Source organism: Syngnathus floridae, chromosome 1 (assembly GCF_059516105.1).
Source record: "Syngnathus floridae isolate MCC-2025c chromosome 1, RoL_Sflo_1.0, whole genome shotgun sequence".
NCBI classification, from domain to species: Eukaryota; Metazoa; Chordata; class Actinopteri; order Syngnathiformes; family Syngnathidae; genus Syngnathus; species Syngnathus floridae.
Window position 1 is genome coordinate 20,290,198 of NC_142413.1, and position 17,067 is coordinate 20,307,264.

The window sequence follows — 17,067 nt, forward strand, 5'->3', positions numbered from 1 at the left end:
TGGTCTTAGCAGACCCTAAAAATGTTACAATTGTGGTCAATGTTGTAATGCAGCAAGTGAGTGCTTGTATATCATTAGAGATGGTTGACGTAATGGCATGCATGCCTCCAAAGGGAACCGTCAGTCAACTCCCAAAGGGGGGGGGGGTATATGGGGCATATGAGGCACTGGCTTCAGGCAATGACTTAAAATTATATATTGATGACAGCCCATGATAAAAAATGACCCGATTTAGTATCCAAAATCAATTCCCACGGCATTGATACGTGGGGGTCAGTGAGAGCATTTAATCCGCAGACACGGTTTCCCTCAAAGAGTGGTCAATAGAAGCTGTGAGTGAGCGGAGGAATGGGGCTAGTAAGAACAGAGGCACTTTACAGCCAATGAGTTAGTGCCTGTGTGCCTAAATAACATGGCATGATGCTTGTGGCATACTGTCATTTGTGTGCTGAGAGCTTCAGAAAAGTACGATTGGCACAAAAGAGTGACATTTCTCACTGTGCGATTGCTTGAAAAGGCATCATGGAATCTACCAACATTTTTAAATTGGAAAATGAAACAATTTAAAACAGTTCCAAATCATCTTGATACCTGACTGACATTCATTTGTCACACAACTTGAGGAACAATAATTATACCAGTTAGCACACATTTTTCTTGTTTTGTTAAAAGCAGGGGGTCTCCTCTTATTCCAACCCACATACTGTAGGTCTAATGGTGACACAGCTTTTGTTACAATGACAAGTAGAGGCTGAATTAAAGGCGGCAGGACTTAGCACTTCACCGGTAAACAGATGTGACTGCAAACTGCAAACTGACTAATGTGCAAATAAAACTTTGATCTGAATGTGGAAATTTGAGCACAAATATGAACCCTTCAAAAACAGTGTTGACAACTTTACCAAGCAAACAAAATGGTGCTGCTTTTCAGACGCTGTTTTTTTGGCCAGCTAATACTAATTTGTCCTGAAAACAGAACACACTCTTGCACTCTTCCGTGTCCAGGCTGAAAATGAATGATGTTTGCACCACTGACTAATTTAAGCATATTGGAGTATTATGAACACCATCTTAAACTCTGAAATGTAGTAGATAACCTACTTTTAAGCATTTCTGGTTTTCTCCCTCAGAGTTTTTCCTTTCTGTGGATTTTTAATTAGCAAAAAAAAAGCCAGACCAGTCATTCTTGGCTTATGAAATAAAAACATGACACCTCCACTTATGGTAAATTTGAAAATAAACTGGTCCACTGAGGGGTCTTTCAAAAATCACAGATTAACTAGCAATTACAATAACAAAAATCTACTGTCTGACCTGAGCCATCACACAAGCATCAAATAAAAACAAACAAAACAAAAATAGGTGGGAGTCAGTCAATATTGCAAATGTGTGGAGCCATTCTTGTAAGGCTTGAACAGAGCCTTATCTGGAGGAAGCAGGGATCTCCCCGGAGAAAACTCAATTTCCTGCTCATTTGTACAACAATTCCTATAATTATCTGTTTTATCAGAATGTCCTGACTGACAAGCTGTAAGAAGTTTCTCTAGGAAATTATTAATAGTAACTGGCAAACTGTTATGCCAATGAGTACTGTGTTTAAATAGTGTTGATTTAAATCTGTATGCTATCTGTTTTTCCCTAAATATGATGAATGCATTATAAAATAAATTGCACCTTCAATTCAATAGAACAAGCAAAGCAATGCACTTTCCACATTGGAAGGTAACAATGTTAAACCTTACATGACATTCTTAAATCCACAGGCAAATTGTAGGTCAATCATCACTTGCTCCTTCCCATACTAAGGCCTTTTACCCTTTCCTTTCCCACCAATACAAAAATCCTAGGTAGAACACGGATGATGCATATAATCAAAGTCAAATAATCCATAAATGGTGCACCGATGGTATTTAGCACCCTCAACTCCTTTGGGAATAAACGCCAAAAACACTGTTGTAAACATTACCGAAATGATTAGATTCAGTGTGGCACCAGAACATTGGACAGGGGACTGGTACAGTATGAGACCATCCTGTGCTAAGTAATAATGAGTACAGATCTAATTTTGTTTAAAATGAATAAAAGAAACCCTCTTACTACAATAAGGTTGCTTTTACACCAAGACTTCCCTTTCCTGGTCTGAATCAGCTGAAGTGCTCAGTTTTCTCATTGTGAACACAAACGCAACCTCAGCCAATTTCAACACCTGAGTATATGAACTACAACGAGAGAGGGAAATAAAATATTTTCCAAAAACAAAGTAATAAGGAAAACAAGGTATATGGAATCACTCAAATTGAAGTCCAAAAATAAAGACACAAAGTAGCAAACATAAACCACAAGAAAACCAGACCTTATATGGCACAAACCCAAAGTTCAAATACAAGGAAACTAAAAAAAATGTACATTAGTTGCTACACCAAATTAGTTGTGAGACAAATTAATTTATTACCAGTATTACATTGACAACTGTGAGATGAAAGTTTTCTAAGATCAAAGTATAAATTTTCATCTTAGTGTAAAACGGCAGAAAGCTTTTTTTTTTTTTAAGTAAAGTTGTTGGCTATACAGAGACAATAATAGTTTGTGGACCAGTCTTTTTCTGAATTCCAACGAGCGGGGTCTCCCAACAGCCTGGTTGATGGATCTCTACCTTGCTACAGTTGATCAGATCCGGCTATCTCCTCCCAGATGGCGGGGGACTCAGGCTGCTATTTGAGGAATGGGAAGAGGGATCACTCTGCAGCAGGTTGCTTTTCAAGCTAGGCAGGTGTTGTAAACGTCCAGGAGGGAGGGGAGAGAGCCACCACTTATCTTTTGTGACCATGTTCCCAATGTAGGACAGCGTTGGATTGCAGTTAGCAACAGCGGGTTTGAATAAATAGGTGGGAATGCACTACATGTCGCGACATGGTACCTGCGTGGATTGATGAGGAACCATAATTCTTACTCGTATGTTGTCAATTTATTGGGACTTTTTGGAGGAAGAATGTTTGTGGATATGATATTCTCATTCATCCAGGTCAGGTTAATTGGCGGGAGACTGTGTAAAAGATCACAAAGTTAAAGATCAACTGCAAATGAGTTTGAGGACTACCTAGTGCAGACATGGGCAAACTGCGGCCCGCGGGCCACATCCGGCCCACGGGGCCGTTTAATCCGGCCTGCCAAACCTGAATAAATTGTATTATTAAAAATTGTTTGGGTCATTTTTCTTGCAATTACTATGTTTCCCCAAAAGATGGGGAACCGTCCGCTCGCGCATTTACTCCCGGAAGCCATGTCAGAAAGCTCGGTGCGCACTCACAAGTGCGTGTACGTACAAAGTAGTACGGACCCGGCGCACTCCGCGCTCTATTTCCATCAGTGCCAAATTTCGAGTGTGGGCTGTGACGTCAGCATTCTCGTAATTCGCGCACTGAGCTTTCAGATAAGGTTTTACGCTAACGCCACCCACAAACCTTCCCCTGGAATCCTTCCATTAAAATGAGTGGCCCGAGGAAAAGAAAGGTGGACACTGAGTGCCGAGTGTTTAAAAAAAGAGTGGACCATTTGACTTGACCTACGTGTGTGAGCAGACGCTCAGCCACATGAACGTCAACAAAGCCCGTCACAGATCTAGGTTAATGGACGGATACCTCGGCTCTATCCTAAGAATTACCACAACAAATTTTACTCCAGACCATGATGCCCTAGCAAAAAAGGGAGACCAACAATACTATTGATTTCTTTAATACTTTATGTAGATGTATTCTTTCACTGATTCTTCAAGATGATGTATTCTGTCAGAATGTTTGCCGTTTGATGTGATTTCGCCTCATTAGATAAACATATTTCATAAATCTGACCTGGAGGTGCTGAAGTGATGAAAACTATTATTCATAATAACAGTGTCGTATTTAATGAGAATCACTGATAGTATTTTTTTGGTGAAATCTTTTTTTAATGCTGTTAATAAATGCATTTGTTTTCAAAAAGCTTTTTTTGAATATCCATGCTTTACTACCTATTAAAAGTAACAACCTTTTGTGCAATGACCTTTACATGTCATTTCTATTACTTTACACAAATACTACATCCATCTGCTCCTGGTTCGGCCCCCGGTCAAAATTTAGAACCCAATTCGGCCCGCAAGTCAAAAAGTTTGCCCACCCCTGACCTAGTGGATACAACAATTTTGAGCCCAGTGACCTGTTTACTCTTAAGTCTCATTTCTAAATAATTAACCACAAATGTAGGGTGTGTACGAATTGTTAAAAAAAATAAAAACACAATTGTTTTGGTCTCACCGTGAATCAAGACAGAAAAAAAAAATGAAAGAAAGAACATTCTGGAAGTCATCGCTCATCCAGAGCTGGTGGAAGCTCGACAGGTCGGTTTCCTAATATTCCTCATGACAGACTGTCCTTTTCCACTGTTGACCTCCCCGATCCTTCTCTATTACTACTTCCAGGGTCCAGGGACGAGTATCCCTCAGACGGCCAGTGAGGAAATTGTTTCCATTTCCAGCCATGGCTGTGAGGCTATGATGACTAATGGTTGTATAGACTTGAAGCCCGAGTGACAGACATTTTGGGAAGTTTATGATGATGTGAGGATTTAAACTTCATTTCCATTGTCAAACGCATAGGTTTTTATGTACATTGTAAATATTTTAAGATCAAGAAAAAGGAGAATACGTCTATAAATACTGATATTACCGTATTGGCCCGAAGATAAGACGACCCTGATTATAAGACGTCCCCCTCTTTTTAAAGACTCAAGTTTGAAAAAAAGACTTTTTGAACACCAAATTTAATTTTTATACGGAAAATAATTACAGTACATCTGAAACAGATGATTATAACAATATACTCGAGAGAAAAAGCATGTTATTTTGCCTCATTCAAATCATGCAAAAACTGTCTATCACGTCTTAATATCTGAACATTTAAATATGTAAACTAAAGTGCAATCACATTTGTAAATGAATACCTTCTGGTTTTTGAAATGTAAATAAACCAACTGTTTCTGTTGGGGAGACTGAGGACTGTATAGGGCAGGGGTCGGGAACCTATGACTCACGAGCCAGATATGGCTCTTTTGGTGACGTTAAAAACGTTATTAAAAAGAATACATTCGTACACCCAAAAAATTGTTGGTCTTAATTAAAATACATGCATTTAATCGTATTTAACCTATCGCTTTTTTTAAAATGGTATGGCTCTCATGGGAAATTATTTTTAAAACATGGGCATTTTTGGCTCTGTCTGCCAAAAAGGTTCCCGACCCCAGGTATAGGGGGTTGGCTCGGATGGTTGTGCTCTTTTCGCCCCCAGGTGTCGGTCAGAACACAGGCGGGAAGACGTGGTTCAGTTTTGATTGCTTTACTGAATTATTGGCAAAAAAGTAACAGGCACTGTGGCTCATAGGGGCATACAGGCAAACTGGCAAAAGGGTATAGGCACACGATTGGTCGTAAGGATGTGAAAGCAGGTGTGTGTAGTGTACATAGGTGAGTCTTTGGGTGTGTGAATGTGATTCTTGTATGTGTGATTCTTGTATTAAGGGTGTGAAAGGTGTGTGGGGTGTGTGTGTGGGGTGTGTGTGTAGGGGGGGGGGTATGTGTGTGTGTGTGTGTGGGGGGGTGGTTCTGCAATAGACAGAAATACAGCACGTAAGTCAACGCTCAACTTCACACAACACGACGGCACATATTACATACCTGACTGGACGTCAAGGTTAGATAATGGCAATAGTCACCAAAAAAAAAAAAAAAATGCTCGTGACCATAAACACGTCCATTACAGTATGATGACTTTGCATATATGCATTTTGTTAAATTCATCCAAATGTGAAGCTGGGTGCACAATGTGTGATCTTATGTTAACCAAATCTAAGTCATTTCTTCTGATTGATGAGTTTCATTCATGCAAGTTATTATATCAATATAATTATGTTCCTAAACAATAACAAAATATATGAATCCATTAAACATAACGAGAGTGCAACATGCTATTTTTAAAGTTCCTATTTAATGTTTCTTTTTCTTCAATGAATATGTTCAAAAATACTGTGGGCTCACTCGCAGTGCTATTTTAGCCCAAATTAAGCCTTCTGCAAGCTGTCTTCTGTTCGATAGCCTTTCTGCTTCAGCACAAGAGGATCATCATCTCAACCCGAGGATCCCTCGCAAGTTCATTGAAACAGAAAGACAAATGATCTCTTCTGCTTTCCTGCTCATCCAGAAAGGCATTTTGTCTAAGTAATACAAAGCCAAGTACATCGATGAGTTTGAATGGAAAATGGGTGCTGCTTTATTATGCTGCAGTGGTTTGAAACAAATGTGGATAATAGATATATTCACAGCAGTATTAATATCCTCAAAGCCAACCCACCCTGCATATTCTCCATTTTCTCTCTCTCCAAGGCACCAAAGTACTTTGCCCTTGGCTATGTCTTATACTAAATAGATTTATGAGAACATTTGTGTCATATTTTCCCTTTTTCCCGAATTGTCAAGACAGAGTGTCACCATGGCATTCAGCACACAGTCGTTGCATCTGCGTTGTCGGGCTCCACATGTTCATCTCCGGAGTCCCGTTAACGAGGCAAATTGGCCAATGACACTTTGCGAGATTGACCTTCTCATATCGAGGCGGGGTCGCGGTATGAAAATATTGACTCCTATGGTTAACGTCACAGGATTATGAACTCAATAACCCACAACGAGGACAAGAGAGTCAATGTAATAGTATGGACACAATATGTCTTCATCATCATTGGCTATTCAGATTATACCAAACAGATTAGTTCATTTACACATTCAATCATATGAGACTGCAGAAGCAAGCCTCCATCTAAATGTAATAAGGAAAAAAAAACACCTTACCATTAATGATGCGATCAGTGACTTAATAACTATTTCCTAACTTAACTTAACTATTTTGTTAAGTACTATTCCTACTGCCAATAGAGGTTGTGTCCAATGTACCAATTGATGTTAATACACATTCAACGCCTCCCTTAAATACTCTTCCTATTTCTTTCAACAAGATAAAATAAGTTAACTGTTCACACACACAGACACACACAGCTACACACCTACACACACACACACACACACACACACACACGCGCGCACACACACACACACACACACACACACACATACGTATATATAGTTATGAATGAGTGGATTACTAGTCAAGCTTGGAGCATTGTGAGCCCGATAACATACTATGAATCTTTCACATAAAATTGACCACCCCTTCCGTAGAAATCATAAGTTTAGGTGAAACAGTTTTTCTCCAGTGAGGTAGGATTGGAAATCTCAAAAATTGTCCAAAGATGAAAAACTCTTCATTTCAACTGGCTTATTTTGTTGGACATTATTATTATTATCATTATTATTATTGATTATGATGGAGTTGCCAAAGTCAGTTGCATTTGTCGTCCTTGAATATTTCCTAAATAGCTTTGGCACGAGTCAATTTGTTTTCAACTGTCTTACAATTTACTAAATTGCTTCAATACGTTTTACAAAGCTGATTCATAAAAAAAGTTGCCTATAGACATCAATGCTTGAGCACTATTTAACCCGCCAATCCTCCACTAGCAAGCTGCCTGAGTCAATTATGTAATCAGTTGAAGTAGATGAAATGAGTAATTAAGATGTTTGAATTATTTAATGAGAATGCACACATTTGCTCAAAGTCTAAATGACTGTTGTAAGGCAAACAAACAACGGCATTATATTATAGCTGTGAATAAGCCAAACAGAATTAACGAGAAATAAAGTCATTAAAATGTTTTCTTAAATTTCACATAATAAAAATGAATAAATATACACATTAATTAACGTAGAAAATTAGCACAAGTGAGACCGGCCAATACTGACACACACAGGCTGATCTCAAGTTGGCCGCAGCTGCAAATTAGAGCTGTGGGTGTTTGTTTTTCTGTGATCAGCAATGAAAGGCATTGAATGACATAGGTAAATCACACTTCTCCATTGAATTAAAAAACTGTGATATAATGCTAAGTCATTCCATACAGTACAATATACCAATGGTGTGATTGTAAAAATAAAGGCCAAACAGACAAATGCGACATACCTTTGCTGGCACTCTCCACATGCTCAAGTTCTTCTGGAAACCTCAAAATCTCTGGGTATGTCTCGTCACATTTCTCAGCCAAAAAATGAAGAAGCGTTGTGTTTTGACTGACTGATTTGGTATCTCGAAGCTACAAAAGAAAAAGGAGGAGAAATGGAAAATTACATTATCACCAATGTTTACATCAATCTGAGCGACACACTGAGCTGAGGTTTAAGCAGCTTAGTTACTGAAAGGCTAAGCGCACATTGATTAGGTTCATTTATGTCTGTGGTTGTTTTTTCTCGCATTTTGAAAGATTAAAATGGCTTTGAAGAATCAAAAACATTTCTGCAACATGATGTGAATTCACAGGACTGAAACACGTTGAAGGTCTGCTGCCATAAATCTCTTATAGGCAAATGAATAAAATATGACAATAAATTATCTGAAATTTACCTGAATGTTATGTAAAAGTTCAATTTTTTTGCTGCTCGGTTGGGAGGATTCACATGGTTGCATAGTGAGGCAATTTTAAGTTTTACGAATACATCCCATAAAATAGGTCACAGGAAATTAAGTACCGTATTTTCCAGACTATAAGTCGCTCCGGAGTACAAGTTGCACCAGCCATAAAATGCATAATAAAGAAGGAAAAGACATAAGTCGCACTGGAGTAAGAGTCGCATTTTACGGGGAAATGTATTTGATAAAATGCATCACCAAGAATAGACATGTCATCTTGAAAGGCAATTTAAAATAAAAATAGAATAGAGGTAACAACAGGTTGAATAATTGTACGGTATGCTAACGTTACATGACACAAAAAACCAGAACTTCCCTGGTATGTTAACATAACATATAAAAATTTATTCAGATAACTATAGCGTAAATAACGTGTTAACAAGTTTACCAAACCATCCGTGTCACTCCAAATCACTAAATCCAGTGAAATCTTCATCCTCTGTGTCACTTTTAAACAATTCTGCTAATTCCGGAGGTAGAAGTTGCGGCGCTTCCTCTTGTACGTCACTTACGTCAGACTCATCAACACAATTATCAACACAGGCCTAGAGAGCCCTCTTGCGGTTTAGTGTGAAAATAGCATGTGAATGATATAATAATGTGTTAATAATTTCACACATAGGTCGCTCCAGAGTATAAGTCTTATCCCGGGCCAATCTATGAAAATAACTGTGATTTATAGTCCAGAAAATACGGTAAATATGCAAGGAAATAAATATGCTGGGAAAATGTAAACCTTGCACCATTTTTGAAGTATTGTGCTGAGCACACAATTGTGTCAGCGGAAACTCTGTCTTCACATGCGAGTCTGTATATCCACGCACAGAAAAAAAGTTATGCCGAAATCATCCCCCGCTGTGATTGCCAAGCTGCTCCAATGGCATGCTGGGGGAAGCTAATTAGCGCCACACAGCACTTTGTACTTGTACCGAAAGTATACAGACTGCAGACAGCCAGAGTTGGATTTGCCCACACATGTGCACCTGGCCACGTGCACAACAACAAGTATAACCCACACACGCACAAAAATTGAGCCAATTCCATGTTATCAGCAAAGCACCCTCACACACAGACGCGGTTTTCATCAAGTGAGAATCAATCGTTTGCTCAATTTACAGGCTTTGAATTTTAACGTGTTTAGTGTCATACTTCAACCTGCCATTATCACATATCGACAGTTTTTCTTTTCCTTTGTTTCAGACAGTGGTAACACTTTCATTTATATTACTAGTTTTGGCATGCTCTCTCACCTTCCTCAGAGGTTCTCAGCCGAGTGCTGAGACGCGTCATTTTTTTCAGCTGATGTTTTCAGATGCCATTATCACACTAAACATGTTTTTCTTATTGTAAACTAATTTTCACGTGTATAATGACTAAATGTCATTGTGTGTTTCCCCATTGCCACACTAGCAGAATAAGGAAGTAAAACTAAATGATAGAACAAATAAATGCCTCTGTTAAACGGAGAAAAAATGCTGATAAGTGTAATCAGTTCATAGTGGATATTGTTCATTAAACACCTTAACTAGAGAGTCCATTTGAATGTGATTGCTAACAAAAACAGCAGCATCAATATATTTTATTACATCTATGTGTTTATGGTGATTAGAGTTTAAGTACACTCTGACATGAAGGGTGATGGCTGTACTGTATGCATAATGGGGTGAAATAAAACTGATGATGGTGGAGATCCACTCAGTTTTGTGCATTTCATTCAAGGACAATACATGTTGAATCTTACCTCCATAAAACCCTCTGTAAAATCAGTCTTTTAAACATGCATTTTTACACTGAATGGCCTACATAATGGTTCAACCTGAATAGTGTGTCGAATTACGATTCTTAAACAAGTCTGCTCATTTTGTGGGTATGGAAAAAATATGCGTCATTGCTTTGGGAGCAAAAAAATATTTTGAGCAGCGACATGCATGCATTATAATAGCTGTCAGTAAAAACAAATGCAACACACTTTTAATTAATACATTCTCAAAAAATATTGTTATTAAAAATGTAGACTTTTTTTCATGCAAAATTAAGATATTTATGTAAAAGGATACTTCTTATTGTAATATCACTAATACTAGTCATAATCATATAATTACCATAGATTATATATCTTAATTCTTGTAAAATTGTCATTTTAATGTCATATTTGAAAGTCGACTTAAAACACATTTATTCTGTCTTTTGACTCAGAATGAGGCTCAAGTTTGTTTTAGTGTGTTATTGCATTTGCTGCTTTTGTTTTTAATTTCTTTTAACTGTGTGTATTTTTATACGTTTGATTTTTACTTACTGTATGTACAGACCTTTGTAGGCAGATTTCATTGTTTTTAAAGTCATCTATAAATTTAAGTAAATTACATATTCAAGACCTCCATCATTTCTGTACAATAATCACTTCTTTCTTGTGACATTGCGGTTTGAAAAACAACACTGGTCAACTATAAAATTTGCTTTAATGAACATTCTGCCTACTCCCCAAACCCGCCCCAGCCTTTCAACTGTCTACTTTTCAGTGTGGCCTAAATATTGAACAAAACACATCACTTTAAAACAGTACCACTTCAACTTGAATTGAACGCAAATCTGTTCCACATCTTTAATTATTAAGCAGCACTGGCAAATTGTTATTTAATGTTGCTTGTTATTCCCTCAGTACGCCAGGGATGTTTTTGAGTAATCGAGCAGATGTTTTCATCTATTCAGCCAATATGTTGCATTAGTGCTGCACGCAGGCTCAGTTCTGTTAATCATTAGCATTCTTATTTAGCTGGCTTCCAGATCTCTTTTCTAACCATGGAAATCTGACATTGTTTAACCGCGTTATGATAATAACAATATTTCACCTCTCTTTTAAACACTGTATTGCAGCAATATTAAATTCCATTCCATCGCAGTCCCCACTGGTGTGTTGCGCGTTGGAGTTGAACATGATCAATGTGATAAGGCTCACTGCTGAGATCTGTGCATCCCTGGGAGAGGGGTGTGTAAGCGTACGTGAGTGTTTGTGTGTGTGGCTCATTCCCATCATCAACTTTCTCCTCCCTGATGAGCCCATTAGGTATCCCAGAACTGCCACCTAGGGGTCAATTCATCTGATTGACTCAAGTGAGAAAGAAGGCTTTTTTTTTTTCTTCTCTTGTTCATCAATAATTGGCCAATCAGCCCCCTGAGGGTTTTTACCAGGCACTACACTGATTTGGGGGACATCTGCACTGCTTGCTCAATGTGAAAAATTACCTTTTTGCAACTTTGGTGGGTTTTCCAAGGTGTGACTGCATATCGCCAGCAATGACAATTGTTAAAATATTATCTCACATTATATACTAATCTCGCTACCAATTAATTGTGCTTGCGCAGGGCAACTGCTGGCTAATTTGACCGGCCCCTTTTCTGGGGATGATGGGGACTTTGACTTGACAGTGCTTCCTGATAAGTAATTTTAGCTCGGATGAAATGAGAGCATAAAAACGGAATTTGGTCAGATCCAGGGTGACTTCAAGCATGATTTTTACTGTGTCGTGATTTTCCCTGGCTCGGTACGCAGCGGGAAAGTCCGTCTTTGCACACTTTTAATTAAAGAATTCAAACAGCACAGCACAGGAGGACAACCTTGACTCTGACTGCAATGTGATACATAGTAGGGCACAGACACAGTCTAATATGATATATTTTATAAGTATTATTACTTTCCATAAAGGTGGTATAAAATGTTTGAAGAAAGTGAAAATGGTCACTCTTGATAGATGTCAGACTAAAATAATTTGAAAGAGCAAAATGGTCACTTTTGATTGATGTCAGATTAAAATAATTTGAAAGATCAAACGGTCGAGATATATATTATCGTCCGGAAACTGCGGTACAAAAAACACAAAAAATATAAAATAAGGGAAAATAAAAATACTAAGTAATGACAACAATTGGCAAAAAAATAAAGAAATCCATGAAGATTGAAGTAAAGGGAAGAAAATGCAGAAATTCACAAAAAAGTTGACAAAAAGGCATTAATTAGTGTTTGTATTCTCTAATCAGAAAGACAAAATAACTTTAGAATATCGAACAACAAAAAGCATAACTGAAGAAAATAAAAACTTGGTTTTACCTTGCAGAGGAAGTTGATGTTGAAACCAAATGTTTGGGCATTCCTGGAGCCAGCGTTCATGTAGTTGCCGACCAGCAGCACCAACTCCAGCAGCTTCCTGAAGCCTTCGCTCTTCTTTACCTCCTCGCAGGCAAACGTCACGTTCATTATGTCGGGGCGAATGTTGTTCACTTGCTCCTCAAAGGTCAACTTGAAAAGGATGCCATTGAGACGTGGCCGCAGGAGCTTGACTGAACTCATCTGAGGATGCACATCAGATATACATCAATACAAAATGATACTTAGATGTCAATAATACAGAGCTCACTTACTGGCTATAAATTTGTAAATTGGCTGTCCCAAGATGTGCTTTATTTCTTTGGTCACTGTATAGAATAAAACCAGCCATCAAACTGATGAATAAACAAGCCTTTCTCTCCGCTCTCAAACACAGTGTCCAATGAATGCAGTGAAACCACACTTTACACTACAACTGTCAACAAAGTACTTCCACTACAATCTGGAAAAAATTGGAGTTTGCTCTAATGTCTTAATTTTGCCTCCACACAACTGTCCATCCATTCATTTTCTGAAACGCTTATCCTCACGAGGTTCGCCGGCACGTTGGAGCCTATCCCAGCAGTCACTGGGCAGTAGGCGGGGTACATCCCAAAGCAGTTATTGTCCATATTTTAGCAGCAAAAAATTGTCAGCTCATCATGTGGTTTTTCCACGGTGCTACAGGCCACACCAACAAGCCAACACCAACTTGAAAGACAAAAAAAAAAATCCTGCTTCCACCTTCCTTCTGTTGTGTGCACACGGATGCACTCTGTTTCTCCAAATAAAACCTTTACTGTTGCATGCAGACACTCACAGCCAACAACAAAGCACCTTTATTCTATAGCACCTATAATACATAAGGCAAATCAATGTGCTTCACACCACACCTAAAAGCATTTACAAACAGAATAGCTTTCAAAGGCAAAGGTAGGAGAACAAAAGAAGCTCATCAAATTACTAAAATTGACATACCATGACAATGTTATAAAATACAAACAAAAGATGACAGAAGACTTCATTTCTGTTGGCAACATTCCATTAGCCAGCAGCATAACAACTGAATGCCATTCCACCATGTTTGCTTTGAAACCTGGGCTATAGTCACTGAACTGACTGCAGACGCCAGAGCCCTATTGAGAGGCAACTCTGACGTGGTGAAAAATAATAAAAAAATACCCATGAATCACCACAAATTATTACTGCATACAGTCGTTCTCAATCTTTGCAGAGGTTTTCAGCAATTATCAAACAAATCCATTTCAAAATTCACTTCACAGGTTCTTTAAAGTAAATTGTATCCAAAAAGTTCTTCACATTTTCCACACTTACTAAGACAACAGAAGAAAGTTCAAGACAACTTTACCCATCTAGGAGAACCTGTTTCATTAGAGCCGCGGCTGAGCCTGGATGAGATGTTTGTCAAACACACACACACACACACACACACACACACACACACACACACACACACACACACACACACACACACACACACACACACACACACACACACACACATCAGTTTAACTGATTCCTATACGATAAGCTTTAACGTCTCTTATTTCCCTTGAGAACTAAATAGCTTAGAAGTAAGAAGGTTCTTCATCAGCGTCGTGGTATATGATCACCAGACGGGCGAGATCATTTGGGAATGCTGCCACCCCCACCGCTTCATTAGACTTTGCTAAAAGACAGAGGCCAACAACTTTCATTGAGTTAGGAAGAGGAAATTAAAGAGCACCATGCATGTGCCCCTGGGTCCAACTTCTTTATGAAAGAGCTTAATGTGACTCTATCATGGTGGAAAGGTATACAACAAAGGTGCCTCAACTGGAGATCATCTACTGTACTTAAGAGTGTACAGAAACCCAATTTTTAGCATCTTTGAGAGGCTACACACATCTCTACAGGTGCTGGTTTGTTAAAATAAAACAGATGTGTTTGATTGTGAGCATTGTTTTATGTTTTCAGGCCATCAAATGATTACACTCACCACAATGCCAAACTGCTCCGACTCCACCAGCTCTTCATATTCAGCCTTAAGTTCCGCTAATGATGACAGCTCGTTCTGCTCCGGTAGATTTTTTATCAGGTTCTGCACACACAAAACAAACACATTTTGGACTAGGAGAACATAGAGTCATAATAAAAATTTCAATTTCGGTCAATCTCGTCTCAAAGACGAGGATGCGTCCCGTGCACTAAATCAACTTACCTGCTTCAATAAGCTGCTATATTTTAGATCTTTATGATGTTGTCATAAACAACCATTAAGTTGTGACCTGGCTGAACTTGATGCAATGTGGACAAGTACTTGTGAACAAAAAAGATGACAAGGTGAAGATGGAAAATTTAGCCATATTTTCCGCGAATGCCATTCATTTTCAGAGGAAGCCAAGTGATTTATCCGTCCGTCCGTCCATCCATCCATCCATCCATCCATCCATCCATCCATCCATCCATCCATCCATCCATCCATCCATCCATCCATCCATCCATCCATCCATCCATCCATCCATCCATCCATCCATCCATCCATCCATCCGTACCGTCACGAGCGTGCTGGAGCCTATCCCAGCAGTCATCGGGCAGTAGGCGGGGGACACCCTAAATTGGTTGCCAGCCAATCACAGGGCACACAGAAACGAACAACCATTTGCACTCACACCTAGGGACGATTTGGAATGCTCAATTGGCCTACCAAGCATGTTTTTGGGATGTGGGAGGAAACTGGAGTGCCCGGAGAAAACCCACGCGGGCCCGGTGAGAACATGCAAACTCCACACAGGGAGGGCCGGAGGTGGAATCAAACCCGCACCCTCCTAACTGTGAGGCGGTTGTGCTAACCAGTGAGTAACCGAGCCACCCTGCCAGGTGATTCATTTAAGGTGAATTTTCTCAGTGGGGTTTATGAGTTTCTACTCTTATTTGATGACAAAATGGGAACTCAGAGGCTCTTCTGATACTTTCGGGAACAGCCCAGTCAAAGTCTGGACCTAAGGTCAATAGAAATGTTTGCCAGTTTCGGGTTCTTATCCAGGGTGTTGAAAAATATTCACAACCCATAAGTGGGTTGCAGAGCTATTTTTGGGTAAGTGGCGGGCAGACATATAGTTAAAAAAATAGAAAAGAAAAATGCAGGGGCTCCTCAGGGTACAACGGTACAGACATACACAAAATAATTGTTACTGATAAGAGTACACTGCATAGTTGTGTGTATTTGTAGTTGTTGTGTTGTTAATCAACAGTTTGTCATTGAGGTGCTCTAAAAGGCACTCCGAACATGGAGACTGAGCATTTGTAGTTAAAATATTGTACAAATATGTTTTAAAAGTGTTTTTTAAACTGTATATTTTCTCAATTGTTCTTAATGTTTATTCAACGTCTATTCATGTCACTAGTGTTATGTAGCTCCAACAGGACAATAGTTGAGAAGCAGCGCAGTAGACAGCATGTTGCGACACAAGTTCAGCAGGTATAAGTAGTCGTTATGAACGTTGTATGAAAAACAAAATAATCGTTGATGACTTATTTCTTGACTGGCAATTAGCTGATTAACCCCAATCCTATGTCAACCTTTTGATCCATGGCTCCATATCTTTAAGAAATCTCCCTCAAATTATTGTTATACTCATCAGTCCTCGACATCTGTGAGCCAAATCAAGTTTCAACTTTAGATCATATTTGATCATATATGCAATACAATAATCAAAATAATTTTTCATATGTATTTTTTAATGACAAAGAAGGGTCTTCTCTTTCTTCTCTTTTTCAGGCTGAAAAACAAACACCATCTCCTAAGCCTTTTTAGCAGCCATTCCAGGTACAACTGCACTGAAGTCTTAGGCCACTAATGATGACGTCTCTGTTCTTCCCTTGGGGGACTGAGCAGTGTAAAAGGCAATAAAACAAGACTCGGGACGTTGTCACTGGGAGGGAGTCATTATTGCAAATGCTTCTGGTGACGCTCCAATTAGAGCCTTGATAATGAGACCTGAGATAATATCACTAGAAGCAGATTCAATTGCTATTTAGAGAAAAAATAAAGTATTTGTGTGAAATTGATTTGTAATTGACTGAGAATTACAAATTAATTAAATGATAACAGGCTGCGCATTTAGTCTTCTCCCATAGTTGAAAATAATTTATGCTGTGGATAATATATAGCGCTAATGAATGATAATTACTCATACCGAGCTTTGAATTCATACACAGAACCTGATGTAATCTCGACAAGTGCAGTGGGTTTAATATCGACGGGAATAGAACAACTCATGTGAATTGCAAATATGTTTGTAATGAAGCCAATATACATGCGAG

The 17,067-nt window shown here is 38.8% G+C and overlaps 1 protein-coding gene across 6 annotated transcripts in view; it reads right to left on the reverse strand.

Annotated features, from left to right (window-relative positions):
• diaph2 (diaphanous-related formin 2) overlaps positions 1-17,067 on the reverse strand; it is a 307,464-nt gene that overhangs the window by 109,107 nt on the left and 181,290 nt on the right. For all 6 annotated transcript variants that reach the window (XM_088384971.1, XM_088384965.1, XM_088384980.1 and 3 more), the window contains 3 exons: positions 14,741-14,842; positions 12,706-12,945; positions 8,097-8,226 (listed from right to left, as the gene is read on the reverse strand). In XM_088384971.1, coding sequence (XP_088241097.1) covers positions 8,097-8,226; positions 12,706-12,945; positions 14,741-14,842 — 472 coding nt within the window. The remainder of the gene's footprint in view (positions 1-8,096; positions 8,227-12,705; positions 12,946-14,740; positions 14,843-17,067) is intronic.